General features: G+C 37.6%; 1 protein-coding gene across 1 annotated transcript in view; it reads right to left on the reverse strand.

Annotated features, from left to right (window-relative positions):
* ABCD2 (ATP binding cassette subfamily D member 2) overlaps positions 1–19,435 on the reverse strand; it is a 69,273-nt gene that overhangs the window by 17,705 nt on the left and 32,133 nt on the right. Inside the window, exon 7 of the mRNA XM_006727701.3 lies at positions 7,524–7,669. Coding sequence (XP_006727764.1) covers positions 7,524–7,669 — 146 coding nt within the window. The remainder of the gene's footprint in view (positions 1–7,523; positions 7,670–19,435) is intronic.

A 19,435-nucleotide genomic window follows, 5' to 3' on the forward strand; every position in this document is an offset into this window, starting at 1 on the left:
TGTCTTGTGATTGAGTTCTAGTTTCAAAGCACTGTGGCCTGAAAATATGCAGGGAATGATCCCAATCTTTTGGTACCGGTTGAGACCTGATTTGTGACCCAGGATGTGATCTATTCTGGAGAATGTTCCATGGGCCCTAGAGAAGAATGTGTATTCTGTTGCTTTGGGATGGAATGTTCTGAATATATCTGTGAAGTCCATCTGGTCCAGTGTGTCATTTAAAGTCTTTATTTCCTTGTTGATCTTTTGCTTAGATGATCTGTCCATTTCAGTGAGGGGGGTGTTAAAGTCCCCTACTATTATTGTATTGTTGATGTGTTTCTTTGATTTTGTTATTAATTGGCTTACATAATTGGCTGCTCCCATGTTAGGGGCATAGATATTTACAATTGCTAGATCTTCTTATTGGATAGACCCTTTAAGTAGAATATAATGTCCTTCCTCATCTCTTATTATAGTCCTGGTTTAAAATCTAATTTGTCTGATATAAGGATTGCCACCCCAGCTTTCTTTTGGTGTCCATTAGCATGGTAAATGGTTTTCCACCCCCTCACTTTCAATCTGGGTGTGTCTTTGGGTCTAAAATGAGTCTCTTGCAGACAGCATATTGATGGGGGTCTTGTTTTTTATATCCAATCTGATAGCCTGTGTCTTTGGATTGGGGCATTTAGCCTATTTACATTCAGGGTAACTATCAAAAGATATGAATTTGGTGCCACTGTATTGCCTGTAAGGTGACTGTTACTGTACATTGTCTCTGTTCCTTTCTGGTCTATGTTATTTTTAGGCTCTCTCTTTGCTTAGAGGACCCCTTTCAATGTTTCATGTAGGGCTGGTTTCGTGTTTGCAAATTCCTTTAGTTTTTGTTTGTCCTGGAAGCTTTTTATCTCTCCTTCTATTTTCAATGACAGCCTAGCTGGATATAGTATTCTTGGCTGCATATTTTTTTCATTTAGTGCTCTGAATATATCATGCCAGTCCTTTCTTTCTGGCAGGCCAGAAAGAAAAACTTTCTGGCCTGCCAGGTCTCTGTGGATAGGTCTGTTGCCGATCTAATATTTCTACCATTGTAGGTTACAGATCTCTTCTCACAAGCTGCTTTCAGGATTTTCTCTTTGTCTCTGAGACTTGTCAGTTCTACTATTAGATGTCGGGGTGTTGACCTATTTTTATTGATTTTGAGGGGGGTTCTCTGTGCCTCCTGGATTTTGATGCCTGTTTCCTTCCCCAAATTAGGGAAGTTCTCTGCTATAATTTGCTCTAATATACCTTCTGCCCCTCTCTCTCTTTCTTCTTCTTCTGGGATCCCAATTATTCTAATATTGTTTCATCTTATGCTATCACTTATCTTTCGAATTCTGCCCTCGTGATCCAGTAGTTGTTTATCTCTCTCTTTCTCAGCATCTTTATTTTCCATCATTTGGTCTTCTATATCGCTAATTCTCTCTTCTGCCTAATTGATTCTAGCAGTTAGAGCCTCCATTTTTTATTGCACCTCATTAATAGCCTTTTTGATTTTGACTTGGTTAGATTTTAGTTCTTTTATTTCTCCAGAAAGAGTTTCTCTAATATCTTCCATGCTTTTTTCAAGCCCAGCTAGTATCTTTAAAATCGTCATTCTGAACTCTAGTTCTGACATATTACTGATTTCCATATTGATTAGGTCCCTGGCAGTTGGTACTGCCTCTTGTTCTTTTTTTTGAGGTGATTTTTTCCATCTTGTCATTTTGTCCAGAGGAGAATAGACGAATGAGAGAACAAAATGCTAACAGGGTAAAACAACCCCAGAAAAATATACACTAAACAAATCAGAAGAGACCTGAAATCAGAGGAAAAGAAAGATAAAGGAAGAAAAAAGAAAAGAAAAAGATAAAAAACAAACAAACAAAAAACAGAATATGAGCAAATATGATCAGGCTGCTCCATAGATCAGTGCCATGCACTAGATTTTGGGCGTATTTTGGTCGGTTAGAAGAAAGTGCCTCCCAAAATTTTAAAGAAAGAAAAACTTACACATGTACAAAAATAAGAGTTAATATGATGAAGGGATGGAATATGACTGTAAAGATGAAAATTATAAAAGATTTTATAAAAGGAATTGATAAGAAGTTGGTTGAAAAAAGAAAGAAGAGGATTTAAAAAAAAATAAAAAGGGAGAGAATGTGATCAAGCAGGAGACTAGAACAAAGCCATACACTAGATATTTAGGGTATATTTTGGTCTGTTAGAAGAAACTGTTTCCCAAAATTTTAAAGAGATAACAACTTATATATACCAAAAATAAGGTTAACTACTATGAAGGGATAGAATATGACTCTAAAAATGAAAAATAAAAAAGAATTTTTAAAAAAGGGATTGATAAGATGTTGGTTGAAAAAGGGAAAAAGAAAAATTCAAAAAAAAATAGAAAAAGAAAATTTATAAAATTAACTTTGAAAGACTAAAGAATCATGGGAAAAAAGCCATGAATTCTATGTGCAGTATTCCCCTAGTGCTGGAGTTCTGCCGTTCTCATTGATCAGTAAACTTGGTCTTGGCCGGCTGTGCTTGCTGATCTTCTGGGGGAGGGGTCTGTTGCCCTGGTTCTCAAATGTCTTTGCTGGAGATGGAATTGCCCTGCCCTTGCCGGTCTGGGCTAAGTAATCTGCTTGGGTTTGGTCTCGGGAGCTTTTGTTCCTGCAAGCTTTCCGTACAGCTTTGGAGGACAAGAGTGAAAATGGCGGCCTCCCAATCTCTGCCCTGGAGGAGCCAAAAACTTGGGGCCCCACTCCTCAGTGAGCCCCCAGAGAAAAGCAGTCAATCTCTCCCATCTCACCAGTCTCCGGCTGCACTCCATGCTCACCCGGCCTGTGACTGAGCATTTCTATCTCTGGCTCACGACCCCGTTTGGAGTCTCCAAACCCAGCAGATCCCGGCGGTGCACTCCCGTGCTGCTCCTGGGGTGGGGGGAAGGGGAGTCTCCCCAGATCTGCCTCTTGTTGGGTCCCTGCTGGAAGAGCGGTGGCCTGACTGTGCCGCAGATCATGGTTTATGGCAACCCCGAGCTGAGTACCCGTGCCTCGGCTCCGTCTCTGCAGCCGGCTTCCCCGCTCTGATACCTGGGAGCTCTGCCACACTCAGGCACCCCTGGTCTTTGTGTGACCCCAAGGGTCCTGAGACCACACTGTCCCAGCGAGGGTTCCACCCCCTGCTTAGCCACTGGAGCGACGTCCCTCAGCGGAACCAACTTCTAAAAGTCCGATTTTGTGCTCTGCTGCTCTATCACTTGCCGGTAGCGGCTGATGGAGGCCCCCTCCCCCGCCGTCTATCTTCCTGAATATGGCCTCGGATTCACTTCTCTGCATATCCTACCTTCCAGAAAGTGGTCGCTTTTCTGTTCAGAGAGTTGCTGCTATTCTTTTCTTCGATCTCCTGTTGAGTTCGTAGGTGTTCAGAATGGTTTGATCCCTATCTAGATGAATTCCTGGGTCCAGACGAAATTTAGGTCTCCTACTCCTCCACCATCTTGCTCCTCCCCCCGGAAACATAGTTTTTAATTCCATCTTTAACTAAAGCAAAGCATTTCTCTAAGCAAAGTATTAGCTAGTCTAAATAGAACTTCAATAGGCTTCTTCTAAAGTATGTGATGTCCTTGCAAATTTAGGTGCTTTCCAGCTTTGCTTAAAAACATGAAACATGTTTCATGTTTTAAGGATTAAGTGAGTAGAGAGTAGGCTTCCTTGGAATTTTTTTTTATGTGTAAGGATATAACTGTTCTCATTCATGTCTAAGAAGCTAGTAGATAGCATAGCACAATGGCATAGCCTAGTATAGAACATTGACTTTCAAGTGAGATCTGTATTTGAATCCCTGTCATAACACTTGTGGTAGGCCCCTGGGGAAGTTTCTAAACTTCTGAATTTCACCTGTGAAAGGGGGTTATTAAAACCCACATCATGAGACAGTTACAAATATTAAATAAGATGACAATGTACATTGCTTAATGTATTCTGCAAGGTAAGCACTCAGTAAATCATAACAATTACTGTTACATTATTAAGGTTGAAACATTCTTTAAAGAAGTTCTTAAACTTTTTGATGACTTTGAAAGAATAGAATGGCCCATGTTTATTGTAAATTTCTATTTAGATGATTGGATTTCAAATTTACCCAAAATAATTTCCCCAAGATTAACATGCAGCATTTATTCTGCCCTGATGTTTTAAAACTGGGAAGGAGCTGACTATATGGAAAAAAAAATGATGATCTGCTTTCCATATTTTTAGTATTTATGACTCGTGATTATGAATATCATAAAAATAAACAGAATAATGCATCTCTTGTCTGCATCATTTGCTGATTATAAGAATCAAATGAAATAATATATATGAAATTTCCATACAAAATATCAAGTACTAATCATCACAAAAAGATAAAATATCATAGTATCAATATTATGAGTAGTAATATTGCCATTAGCTACTAATTCTTATGCATTTACTATGTGCCATTGTTCTAAATACTCTATAGAGAGTCTTTTTAAAAAAGTTTTTAATTCCAGTCAGTTCACTTACAGTGTAATATTAGTTTCAGTTGTACATTATAGTGATTCAGGACTTCCATGCAACACCCGGTGCTCATCACAAGTGCACTCCTTACTGCCTGTCACCTATTAAATCCAACCTACCGCTCCCCTCCCCTCTGGGAATCATCAGTTTGTTCTCTGTAATAAAGAGTCAATTTCTTGGTTTGTCTCTCTCTCTTTTTCCCTTTGCTCATTGGTTTTGTTTCTTAAATTCCACATATGAGTGAAATCATATGGTATTTGTCTTTCTCTGACTGACTTATTTTGCTTAGCATAATACTCTCTAGCTCCATCCATGTCATTGCAATTGGCAAGATTTCATTCTTTTTTATGGCTGAGTAATATTCCACTGTATATAGATACACCACCTCTTCTGTATCCATTCATCAGTAGATGCACACTTGGGCTGCTGGCATATCTTGGCTATTATAAATAATGCTGCTATAAACACAGGGGTGCATCTGTCCTTTCATATTAGTGCTTTTGTATTCTTTGGGTAAACTACCCTGTGATTGCTGGATCACAGGGTAGTTCTATTTTTAACTTTTTGAGGAAACTCCATACTGTTTCCCAGAGTGGCTTCACTGGTTTGGATTCCCACCAACAGTGCAAGAGGGTTTCTTTTTCTCCACATCCTCACCAATGATTGTTTTTTGTGTTGATTTTAGCCATTCTGGAAGGTGTGAGTTGATACCTCCTGGTGGTTCTGATTTGCATTTCCCTGATGGTAAGTGATGATGAACATGTTTTCATATGTCTCTTGGTCACCTGGATATCTTATTTGAAGAAATATCTGTTCATGTCTTCTGTCTGCAAAAGCTTTTTATTTTGATGTAGTCCCAACAGTTTATTTTTGCTTTTATTTCCCTTGCCTCAGGAGACATATCTGGAAAAAATGTTGCTATGGTCGATGTCAAAGAAGTTACTGCCTATGTTATCTTCTAGGATTTTTATGGTTTCAGGTCTCACATTAGGTCTTTAATCCATTTTGAATTTATGTTTGTGTATGGTGTAAGAAAGTGGTCCAGTTTCATTCTTTTGCCTATTGCCGTCCAGTTCTCCCAACACCGTTTGTTGAAGAGACTGTCTTTTTCCTATTGGATATTCTTTCTTGCTTTGTCAAAGATTAATTGACCACATAGTTGTGGGACTCTACAGAGAGTCTTATTTAATATTCACAGAATCCTTATTAGGTAGATAGTTATCCCCATTTTACAGTTGAAGATACAGACAACAGTGCTAATTAAGATTCTAGAACTCTGACTTCAAAGTTCACATTCTTAATCACTGTACTTCTGATAGGTAAATGGGCTAGGAAATGAAGCATAAAACCTATGCAAAATTAAACCTAGAATTCTAGCTTGTTATTTCAATAGTTTTTCAAGGCTATCAAATTATGTGTAATCAAGTTATTTGAAAGTATGACTATTAGAAAGAAGACATACAAATGGCCAACAGACACATGAAAAAATGTTCAACATCACTCGGCATCAGTGAAATACAAATCAAAACCACAATGAGACACCACCTCACACCAGTCAGAATGGCTAAAATTAACAAGTCAGGAAACAACAGATGTTGGTGAGGATGTGGAGAAAGGGGAAACCTCCTACACTGTTGGTGGGAATGCAAGCTGGTGCAGCCACTCTGGAAAACAGTATGGAGGTTCCTCGAAAAGTTGAAAATAGAGCTACTGTATGACCCAGCAATTGCACTACTGGGTACTTACCCCAAAGATACAAATGTAGTGATCCGAAGGGGTATGTGCACCCCAATGTTTATAGCAGCAATTTTCACAGTAGCCAAACTATGGAAAGAGCCCAGACGTCCATCGACAGATGAACAGATAATGAAGATGTGGTATATATATACAATGGACCACTACTCGGCCATCAGAAAAAAAAAAAAAAAATGAAGTCTTGCCATTTGCAATGACATGGATGAACCTAGAGGGTATTATGCTAAGTGAAATAAGTCAATCAGAGAAAGATAATTATCATATGATCTCATTCATATGTGGAATTTAAGAAACAAAACAGAAGATCATAGGGGAAGAGAGGAAAAAATAAAACAAGATGAAATCAAAGAGGGAAAAAAACCATAAAAGACTCTCTCTTTTTTTTTTATTATGTTTAATTAGCCAACATATAGTACACATCATTAGTTTTTGGTGTAGTATTCAATGATTAATTAGTTGCTTAATCATAGGAAACTGAGGATTGCTGGAGGGAAGGGGTGCAGGGGGGGATGGGGTAACTGGGTGATGGACATTAAGGAGGGCACTGATGTAATGAGCACTGGGTATTATATAAGACTGATGAATCATTGGCCTCTACCTCTGAAACCAATAATACATTATATGTTAATTAATTGAATTTAAATAAAAATTAATTTAAAAAGATTTGACTATTAGAAAGCAATTCTTTTTTAAGCTCATATGCATAACTGTTAATTCTACTCTTTCAAAAATGTCTTATGAATAAAACACATACTATAGAAGTTTCTGTATTTTATCTAATTCTCTATGTGCTACTTGAAAGAGGAAAAAATGTATTGGTAAGACTGTGGGTCTGAAAACAAAAAAGTAATTCTTTGATACCTACTTCTCAAATTATTTAGTTTAATGTAAGCTGAGAACTCGACAGGATAATATTTCTGTCACAGACTTTACATACATCTAGATTGATGATGGCTTCAGGGACAATTGTATATTCAAATATGAAGGAAAAATTATTTTCAAATGCTAGCAGCAGACAATAAAAAGCCTAGTGTGCTGCAGGAAATATAACCCAAGCAGAAAAGAGGATGTCAGTAATGGAAAAGCAATAAATGCTATAAAGTCTGTCTTCTGTGTTTATGTTCCAATAATAGCATACGTTCAAATTAAACCATGGACTATTTACCCAAGTTTGTTTTTTTGAAACAAAGTTAAATGCATTTTAAAAGTGATAGACTTTACCTCCTTCTCTTTGAACTATGTGATAGAGGTGGACATTGTGTAGAATACATTCCAGATCGTGGTCTGTATAGCCTTTATCATGCATGTCATCCACTGAATCAGGATAGATGACTTGATCACGAAGACTTCCAAGAGACATGTATGGCCTATAAAACACCAAGCACACACGAATCCTAGTACAGGGGCGCCTGGGTGGCTCAGTCGGTTAAGCGTCTGCCTTTGGCTCAGGTCATGATCTCCGGGTCCTGGGATCAAGCCCCACATCAGGCTTCCTGCTCAGAGGGGAGTCTGCTTCTCTCTCACTCTCTCTCTTTCCCTCCCTCTGCCCCTCCCCACCGCTTATTCTCTCTCCTTCTCTGTCAAATAAATAAAAAAAAAAAAAGAATCCTAGTACAAAGGCATTTTAGTTTACTCAGTGTGACATTCCCGTGGTCTGAAAACTCCAGAGCAGACTTTAAATACCGTATGTCTAGGATTACATTTATTACCTGGTGATGAGTATTTCTCTCTCAGGCATGACAGGATCATACTCTGTTATGTTTATGTAAAAATTTATTGAGACATAGCCACAAAAAAAAGTTGGGTATTTTCAGTGCAGAAATACATACCCTGTTTCACTGTATTTTATAAACATTGCTTCTGCATTTCGTCTAAAATTATTTGGTTTAAATATTATAAAATTTGAGGTTTTGACCCAGCGATGTGAACAAGCAAAACTTTTAAAAAATGCTATTCATGAGGCACCTGGGTGGATCAGTAGGTTGAGCATGGACTCTTGCTTTCAGCTCAGGTTATGATCTCATGGGTGGTGGGATCCACCCGCGTCAGGCTCTGGGCTCGGGGAGTGGGCGGGGGGAGTCTGCTTGTCCTTCTCCCTCCCCGCCCTTCCCCCCAATTTGTGTGTGGGAGCATGCTTGCGCTTGCTCTCTGTCTCTCTCTAGGATAAACAAATAAATAAAATCTTTAAAAAATATATATATATATATAACTTCCAAAAATAACAACAATAGGAGTGTGTAAGATCCATTGCAGCATTATCTGTAATTGCAAAATATTGAAAACAATCTAAATGTCCATCAAAAGGAGACTGAATAAACTATAGCACCTACACTATGGAGCTGTAAAACAGGATGTGGACGTTCTCTATAGAGTGATTTTCCATAATATACTTTTAAGTTGAAAAGCAAAGTGCAGAAGTAGATGTCTAGCAGGGTTTCTCAGCAGCAGCATTATGGATATATGGAACTAGTCCTTCTTTGTAGTTGAGGGCTATCTTACTTATTGTAGATGTTTAGCAGCATACCTGGTCTCCACCCACAAGATGCTCCTGCAGTAGTGACTCCGCCCCCAATAAAAAGTCTCCAGATATTGCCCCCTGCAGGACAGAACCATCCCCATTTGAGAACCACTAATATACAGTATACTACCTTTATACAAAATGAAAGCAAAATAAGTAAGTATACATTTATCTGCTTACATTTATAAAAGGAAACACCGTAAACCAGAAATTAATAAAACTGGCTACATACTGGAGATTGGAAAAACAAGGCAGAATGGATAGGGGAGGGAGTGACCTCTCTAAGTGTCCTTTCTATATAGTTTTTACTTTTAGAATAGTGTTAAATGTTATCATTCAAAAAATAACATGACACCAATAACCAGCGAAGGTAGAAACCTTAAAATTAAATACAAACAGAAACAAATGAACTGAATGGTATATCCAATGAATAACAACCACCTAAAAGGGGGAGGAGGTGCTGGTCCAAGTAACTTGAAACTGGCCACCCAATTTCAGTTGGAGACCAAGAGAACCACAAAGAAATCTTGAACCTTATTTGGCAAGTTTCTTGTTGGTAATGATATAGGTGTAGCAATTCTGAAACTATTTTACCTATCTTGCAGGACTGACCAAAGAAGTAAACATTTTACTGTTAGGAGCCAGGGTGCTCCCTCTGAAGAAAGAAGATACAAACATGGCAGGTGAGAAGGCAAGAAAAACTATAATACTTCATTTGAATTCGAGTGTCAGTATGAATTCATGCTTTAAAAAAAATCTATTTCCTATTCTGTCTACACTCAGTATATCCTGACATTATCCTCTGAGAAGGACCCAACATCATTTAGGTAGTGTAGTGGGTTGAACTGTGGACCCAAGAAGATATGCCCAAGTCCTAAACCCCACGTACATGTGAATTTGACCTTATTTGTAGGGGAAAAAAAAGGTCTTTGCAGATGTAACTAAGTTAAGGATCTCCAGATGAGATCATCCTGGATTAACCAGATGGGCCCTAAATCCAGTAAGTACCCTTATAAGAAGAGGAGAAAGGAAGGGAAGGAAGTTATGTGATGACAGAGACAGAGATTGGAGTTATGCTGTCCCAGGCCAAGGAATGCCTGCCACCACCGGAAGCTGGAAGAGGCAAGAAAAGATTCTATCCTAGAGCTTTCTTAGGGAGGATAGACCTGTCAACAACTTGATTTTGAACTCCTGACTTCCAGAACTACGAGAGAATACATTTCTGTTGTTTTAAACCACCAAGTTTTTGGTTACCCAGCAGATTTTGGAAATAGGTAGTATTCTTGCACCAAAAAAAAAAAAAAAAAAGCATATCCTGAATCATAGCATTAGGAAACTACCAGACTAACTTAAAGAACTTTCTTAAAATAACAACAGTTCAGGGCTCCTGGGTGGCTCAGTTGGTTAAGCAACTGCCTTTGGCTCAGGTCATGATCTCAGGGTCCTGGGATCGAGCCCCACTTTGGGCTCCCTGCTCAGCGGGAAGCATGCTTCTCCCTCTCCCACTCCCCCTGCTTGTGTTCCCTCTCTCACTGTCTCTCTCTCTGTCAAATAAATAAATAAAATCTTTTAAAAAAAATAACAGTTTTGCACTCTATTTATATCAATGTCATTAAAAAAAGAGAAGCTGAGAAGGTGAGATTAAAAGAAACTAGAGCAACATGACAACTAAAATGCAAATGAATTGAGAAAAACAAGTTATTATAAAGGATAGTATTATGATAATTGGCAATATTTAAATATGGAAAGTTGTTGGGGTGCCTGGGTGGCTCAGTGGGTTGAGCGTCTGACTCTTGGTTTCAACTCAGGTCATGATCTCATGGGTCATGGGATCAAATCCCGAGTGGGGCTCCATGCTCAGTGGGGAGTCTGCTTCAGAATTCTCTCCCCCTACCACTCCCCCACCTATCATGCATGGACTCTCTCTCCCTCTCTCTAAAATAAATAAATCTTAAAAACATATATTTATAAAAAAATATGGAGAATTGTTGGGGGCCATTGAGAGGACATGACTGCCAGTTGACCATGAGCTGGACTGGGACAATCAGAGGCTCCTCACCCCCTCACATGTGGTTGGAATGTATGTTCTGACCACCACTCCCATCACTGCAACTGTTTCCAAGGAAGCAGCCTTGAGAGAGCAATGTGTTGTTGGGACCATCTGGATGCTATATGTGACTTAACCCAGTTAAGGCCTCTATACAAACTTAAGATTCTGGTGGGCAAGTGCAGAGATCCACTCACCTTGTAGCTGACCATGACAAACCTCATGTTAATTCCCCTGCTTCTTAAACCTGCCATCTACCAATCTGGAGTAGTCTCTTCCATCTCCTTTTGCCCTCCATGTACAGAGGCCAGTTTGTGAACCAACAAAAGTATGTTTAAATTTTTTTTTTTTAAGATTTTATTTTATTTATTTAACAGAGAGAGAGACAGCTAGATAGGGAACATAAGCAGGGGGAGTGGGAGGGGGAGAAGCAGGCTTCCCGCGGAGCAGGGAGCCCGATGCAGGGCTCGATCCCAGGACCCTGGGATCATGACCTGAGCCGAAGGCAGATGCTTAACGACTGAGCCACCTGGGCACCCCAAAAGTATGTTTAGGTAATAACATTATACCAGTGTTAATATTCATGAATTTGATTATTATACTATGGTTATGCTAGAAAATATCTTTGCTCTTTGGAAATACATCCTAAAGTAGTTAGGGATGAAGATTTATGATTGCTGCAACTTACTTTTAAAAGGGGAGGGGGTGGGAGAAAGAGAGAAAGTTGAAGGTTTAAAATACAAATGTTTTTGTAGATCAATTGTCTACCTATTTTCCCATAATATGAAAATGATTCAGTTGAAGGACAGATAACACAAGGTTATTTTACAACAGACTTAACTAATATTTGAAAATAAAAATATTTATATTTTAATGATACATATATATACTCATATAAAGATTTTCAATGGGATCTTTACAAATATGGGAATCCCTGGTCATATTTTAAAAATTAAGATATAGGGGTGCCTGGGTGGCTCAGTTGGTTAAATATTCAACTCTTGCTTTAATCTGGGGTCCTGATCTCAGGGTCATAAGATCGAGCTCCAAGTCGGGCTCCGTACTCAGCGGGGAGTCTGCTTGAGATTCTCTCTTCCTCTGCCCTTCCCCTGCTCACTCTCTCTCTCTCTCTCTCCCTCAAATAAATAAATCTTTTTTAAAAATCGAGATATAATTCACATATCATAAAATCCACCCTTTTAAAGTACACAATTCAGTGATTTTTAGTATATTCACAAGCTCATGTAACCATCACCACTAATTCCAGAATATTTTCTTCACACCAAAAAGAAACTCTATACCCAATAGTAGACAGTCCACATTCTTCTCTCCTCCCAACTCCTGGCAACCACTAATCTACTTTCTGTCTCCATGGATTTGCCTATTCTGGCCATTTAATATACATGAAATCATACAATATGTGGTCTTTTGTGATGACCTTCTTTCTGTTAGCATACTGCTTTCAGGTTCATTCATGTTGTAGCATATAATAGTATTTCATTCCTTTTATTAATAGTCCACTGTATGAATATGCCACATTTTGTTAATCCATTCAACAGTTGATGGATATTCCAGTTGTTTTCACTATTTGGCTATTATGAACAGTGGGCATACACCTAGGAGTGGAATTGCTGGGGCATATAACTCTTTGTTTACTTTTTGAGGAACTGCCCAGCCGTTTTCTGAAGTGTCTATATCATTTCTGGTCACGTTTCTTTACCATATCCCTATATCTTCCTCTCCTGCCTTTTTCTTTCCCTTTCCCTCTCTGGTCTAACCATATTTTAAAAAAAAAAAAATAGAATTAGGACACACAGTTATTTGTCTATATTATATTAAACATTCATATAATGTGACAATATCTTAAATTAATATCTGGTAATAATAATAGCATAAAATAGAAATTGGCTATCAGAGCCAATGAGTAGTTTTTCAACTGGTACTCTGAGACTACTTAAAAAAGAAATACAAGGAAATCATAGTGGGCGGTACTTTTGCTAACTTCCGAAGTGATACCTGCTCCAATTTAATGTAAATTAGAAGCACAAATGTATCCTATACCTTAGTATAAACCCCAGATATAATTCAAGCTATAGAACAGCCATGACACAATATATAATGGAGACTACAATGATTAAAATACATCTTAACATTCATTTCACTAATGTTCCTTCAGGATTCTACCATAAGACTAAATTAACTGGCAATATTTAATGAAATCAGATTTTATATCTACATTTCAAGGAAGACAGTAAAGAGTCATGGTTGTGATAATAGGCTTTGGAGAGATGGTTCTGGGCTGGAATTCCAATTTCACTATTTACTAACAGTGTGACCCAAATTCTGAACTACAGCTACCTAATTTGTAAAATAACTTACTTTATTCCATTTGCTATGAAACCTAAATGAAGCAGTGTGTTTTTATAAAGTATAAATGAAGCAATGTAGTCAGAGCACCTCATAAGTATACGTACAAAGTAGGCACTCAATAATCCGTTACAGAAACAAAAGTTCATGTCTACTTAGGCTTAAGTTTGCTACTTATGTGAAAAGGCAACATCTTAAAAAAGAACAGATGCAAAAGAATTTCTATTTAACCAGCTAAGAGACTGGTGGTTTTATACCACATAGTAAATTTTTATTATTTTCATGAGATTAATAAATAACAAGTACCTAATTATATAAATTTTAGAAATTATATTCTGTTAAACGCCCAAGAAAGCATGTCAGGTTTACCTAGAAGTACTTCTTTTAGTAACTGGAGCACCACTTAGTTCACTGGAGCAATTTATAGGACCTGAAAAGTCAGTGCACATAAGGCTGCTCTATGCTTTCTTTGTAAGAATTGGAAGAGCAAAACTTTGAAACTTCTTTAAAAGGCTAATTTATGTTATTTATGATTTCTTTATGATTTTTGAAATCTGTCGATTCTCTTTAGTGAATAGATAAGGAAACATTTCATAAGGGCTCTTAAGGCAAAGTAAAATAGTTATGTTTTTGCAATGCTAAAGTTTTTATTGAGTTTATAAGTCTCATAATATTTTGAATATGCACTCTTGAAATAAAAGTCAAAACAAAACAGGGACGCCTGGGTGGCTCAGTCATTAAGCGTCTGCCTTCGGCTCAGGTCATGATCCCAGGGTTCTGGGATCAAGCCCCGCATCGGGCTCCCTGCTCTGCGGGAAGCCTGCTTCTCCTTCTCCCACTCCCCCTGCTTGTGTTCCCTCTCTTCGCTGGGTCTCTGTCAAATAAATAAAATCTTAAAAAAAAAAAGTCAAAACAAAACAAACATGGTGTTTAGCTACTAACTTTTTAAATTCAATCAGCATGAAATTTAAATAAAATGCCAAACCATAAACATTTTATGATGCAAAATGAAGAACTGCAAATGTGTCCACATAACTTATATGAGCTATTGTTACTCAAAATGATTAATAATAGAGTATGAAAATTGCTGCTTTGAAAATTTATGTGAAGGGAATGCAGATGGAATTATACAAGAAATATTTCTAAAATTACAAATTTATAAGGACTCAACAAATACTGCTTTATTAGAGTCCCTTTTCCTCTCAATTGTTTTACCATCATATAAAATGATAAAAATAACACATTCTATATGGGTTTAATGTGGTACATAGCAACTAAGGGTACTTTTTTTTTAAGGGGGGATGGGCAGCTGGAGAGGGGTAGAGAGAGAATCTTAAGCAGGCTCCACACCCAGCACAGAGCCCAATGCAGGGCTCCTTTTTACAACCCTGAGATCATGACCTGAGCTGAATGTAGGAGTTGGCCACTTAACCGACTGAGCCACCCAGGCGCCCCCAACTAAGGATACTTTGATAGATTTTATTACTATAATTATTTTAAAATATTATAAAGTTAAGGTTACCACCAAATTCTTTTGAAAAGCTATATCAAGAAAAGTAGGGATGATGCTGAATTTATTTGAAAGCACAGGAAACAGAGGACCCTATATCCAATGCTTATATGATTAGTTTGCATGTGATCCTTTTCCAGCTCAAAGGCCTGGAATTTAACAGTTTAAGCTAGCTCAAGTTGCTCTAGTCTTACTAAAATTATACATAATGGATAAGAACGTAAAGTACCCTTTACTAAGCTTTCCTTTCTAGATATATAGACCTATTCAGATTATCTTCTAAATATTTCAGGTACATAAGTTACCATGTCAGAAAGTTATTAGCTTACTTGCTCTGGCCCATCAGAGAGGGAATCACGCAACATACCTACTACAAGCAATGAAAGAAATATATTGCTTATAATGAGCAACTATCAGAAAAGAAACACTAACTAGTTTTAATTTACTTCTCTAAGTAAAACCCAGAATCACCTCTATTTGTTGTGGAAAAGATACGGGAATAAACTCATAGGTATCACATTACAATTTAAGTAATTATTTATTATTTAAACAATTATCATAATTGTTTTTCTTTGTAATCTGGGCTTACTTCAAATGCATCTACATTTAAAACTGTTAATAATAAGAGTAGAATTAAAGTTAGTTCAGATCAAATCTATTCCCAGTGATTATGGCTTTTTATTTTATATTACCAATGTCTCAAGGTACTTCTATAATTTGTATTCTACTCCGTACTTTTCTGTGTTAACATTTAAAAATCTGACAATTTATGATTGTTTTGGTAAAATGTATTAACATATATTATATTGTTATATTCTTCTGTACTTTTCTCTATTTTATATTGTTCTGTATTTTTCTCTTTAATAGAGACAAAAGTAGAAAAAAGGAGAAGGCATTGAGAAATATCAGCTGTTTTTGTGCTTGTCATCTTTGGAATGATCATCCAAAATGCTAAATGTTTCATAGTCACCTAGAATTTAATTGTCAAAATGTTGGCAAAAATTTCACAGCAATATTAACTATATTTAAGCCTGAGATGTGTTAAGTTTAAGGTACAGCTAAGTACCTCTGTGTTACCATAGTGATAAGAAGTTAGCAATCAGAAAGCCATAAAATCTAACTATTAATAATTCATATAAATGTACACACTGGGACCAATCATGTCATCAGATCCTTTCATGAATACCAAGAATTAAATTTGAGTCCTCAATGCATAAGTCATTCCTAATATTCTTAAAAAAATATGTAGCAAACAAGAAAAAGTACTCAACTGAAAAGAGATATTAACTATTACTGCAATCACATTTTTAGGATGTTATTTCTAGGTGCCAAAACAGAGATGTGCACAGCCTCTGAAGAGCAGGGACTATATTTATTTCCAAGTAATAAGAATAATGTTAGTGGGATAATCAAAGTACTGCTAACCTGCTGAGAATCCAAATTTCTTAAAAATCAACTTTGGTTAAGAGTATTTGTCATTAGATTACTGTATGAAATCCCTGTTATTTGACTTTTTTGACCTACAAAAATTCTAATTCCATATGGTTCAACTTAATAACTGAGTCATAAAATAAGGAAAACTTTTAGACCCAAAACAAGATTTTTCACCATTATTATTTTTATAAATTAACTGATAGAAGAGTTAAATATGAAAAAAAAATGTATCCTAAACATTTTTCCAAGCAACAGGAAACTATAGGAAATTGTTTACATTTATAGATTCCTTTAAGAGAGTTTTAAAAAACTGAATGTACCAATTACTACACAGGACATACCAAAATGTATAATTTACAATTTTGTCAGTCAATTGCCAAAGATACTTATGCAGTTTACTTGCTTTGAGTCTAATAGTCAGAAAGCAAAGGAATATAGGTAAAGTAGCTAAAGCATATTACTGAGCCTTCTTCATAGCTAAAATAATTTCTTTTACAAGGGACATATTAAATGACAAATACTTATACCCATCATAAAGAGGATTATATGACATATCTAGTGCAAGAAGCAAAACAGTTTGCTTCCTAATTAGTGTATGGAGCCAGACTGATTTGGCAGTAGAAACCAAATCTGGGGCGCCTGGGTGGCTCAGTTGGTTAAGCGACTGCCTTCGGCTCAGGTCATGATCCTGAAGTCCCGGGATCGAGTCCCGCATCGGGCTCCCTGCTGGGCAGGAAGTCTGCTTCTCTCTCTGACTCTCCCCCTCTCATGCTCTCTCATTCTCTCTCTTTCAAATAAATAAAATAAAATAAAAAAAGCGGGGGAGGGGGCGCCTGAGTGGCTCAGTCGGTTAAGCGACTGCCTTCGGCTCAGGTCATGATCCTGGAGTCCCGGGATCGAGTCCCGCATCGGGCTCCCTGCTCGGCAGGGAGTCTGCTTCTCCCTCTGCCCCTCCCCCCTCTCATGTGCTCTCTCTCATTCTCTCTCTCAAATAAATAAATAAAATCTTTAAAAAAAAAAAGAAAGAAACCAAATCTGTGGAGATGTTCATTCATTCATTCATTCATTCATTCAATCATTCATCGTATGTTCATTGCACTGTTGTAATATGCCATTCTATAGATTCTATAGATTCAGTAGGATACCACCAGTGTGGTACAGATGTGCAGATGCACTTTCTGGCTTATATTCTATGAAAATTTGTTCAACAGTGAGTCAACATGGGCAAAGTCTGTTCTAGTAACAACTCCCACTCCCTAAGATTCGTCTAATTTGGGGGCAGCAAGACCAGTGTATGTGTAACTGACTGTGTATGGGGCTCCATGAGTACGCCTGAATTAAGCCATATCACATTCTTCCTTTATTCCAGTGGCCCCTTCAGAGCAACATTCCTCTCAGGCAATGGCCCTGGGGAAGCCTGCATCTTACTTAAATAAACACACTCGTTGTCTTTCAGAGGCTCTCCCTACTGGTGTTTTTGCACCTAGAGATCCATTAAGATTCAGAAAGTCCAAAAACTAGAGACCAAGAGGAAAACAGTAATCAAGATATTTAAACTAGCATTCCCTCATATTCTTATTTAGGTCCCTTTCCAGGCCACATCCTCATTTTTTTTTTTTTAAAGATTTTATTTATTCATTTGAGACACAGAGATACAGAGAGAGAGAGCATGAGCAGTGGGAGAGGCAGAGGGAGAGGGAGAAGCAGACTCCCCACTGAGTCAGGAGCCCGATGTGGGACTCGATCCCAGGACCCTGGGATCATGACCTGAGCCAAAGGCAGACGCTTAACCATCTGAGCCACCCAGGCGCCCCACATCCTCATTTTTTAATCTGCAATCTGAGGCAAAAAAAAGAAAAGCAAGGATCTCACTAACAATACTTTATTGACTATGAGGGCACCCTCTCAGCCATGGAAAAAGGAGGCAAACTAGGTCTTCTAACCTCCCTTTTGATCTCATGTGCTCCTGGTTCTTTAATAGTCGTTATTTGGTTTTATATGTATGGGTTAAATGATGTCCTTCGGTAACATTGTTCTCCTATCCCTCCAAATAGGAAATCCTGGATTTGAAAGGTATTTATATAGAAACAATTCAAAGGGATGTTCATATTTTTAAGTATCTACAAAGCTCATTAGACACATGCATATCTTAGCTTGCAGTGGTGTCAATGTTGGTGCTATTGGTGTTACGTGTTTTGTTTATTCTGATGAACTTCTTAAATGAAAAATCTTTACTCTGTTGCAAAAGACGGTCTCTTCTTTTGACAAGATAAAGGTTAAATAATGACTTTTAATGTCATAATGCATAATGAAAATTAAGATTTGTTTTATATCTCTGCAGGAAGTGTGATTTTATTTTTTAATTTTTTAATTTTCCTTAAAGATTTTATTTATTTATTTGAGAGAGAGTGAGCAAGAGAGAGAGCACAAGCTGGGGGATGGGGGGAGGCAGAGGGAGAAGCAGACTCCCCTCTGAACAGGGAGCCCGACGTGGGGCTGGACTCCAGGACCCTGGGATCATGACCTGAGCTGACGGCAGACGCTTACCCGAGTGAGTCACACAGGTACCCCGGCCCCCATTATGCTAAAATTGTCTTGGATTATCCTCCACCCCCAGCATTACAAGGACCTCTGCTTCCAAACAATAGCTTAATATAAGTACAAATTTAGCATACCAAGCAAACAACCTTAGCTGGTGATACTTGCAAGATCAGGCAAAAGAGTAGTAAGTTTTCATAGAAATGTGCCCTGCTGCCAACAACAACCAAGACAAAATAACTTTAGAGTCAGACTTGCCTAAGTTCAAATATTAGCTCCACTCAGCTGGATGACTTCAACCTAAGTTTTCTCATCTAAAGACAGGGATACTAACACCAACTTTATGGGTTTTCATACAGAAAAATTAGAAACATGTGTAGAATAGTGAGTAATGCACAGCAATCACTTGTCACCTTGTAAAATAACAAAACAGAACAAAACAAACAAAGTAATAAGGCCAGAGATGTCTAGCTCTTGCTAAAGATGCTCCAGGATTCATCAATTATTTAAGAGGTCATAATATTCTCAAAATAAAAATCAATATTAATTCACTTTATGTTAAAAATACATAGGCTGACTCTGGAAAACAGTATGGAGGTTCCTCAAAAAGTTGAAAATAGAGCTACCATATGACCCAGCAATTGCACTGCTGGGTATTTACACCAAAGATACAAATGTAGGGATCCGAAGGGGTACATGCACCCCAATGTTTATAGCAG

Source organism: Leptonychotes weddellii, chromosome 5, assembly GCF_054177405.1.
Source record: "Leptonychotes weddellii isolate Sample4059 chromosome 5, ASM5417740v2, whole genome shotgun sequence".
Taxonomy (NCBI): Eukaryota; Metazoa; Chordata; class Mammalia; order Carnivora; family Phocidae; genus Leptonychotes; species Leptonychotes weddellii.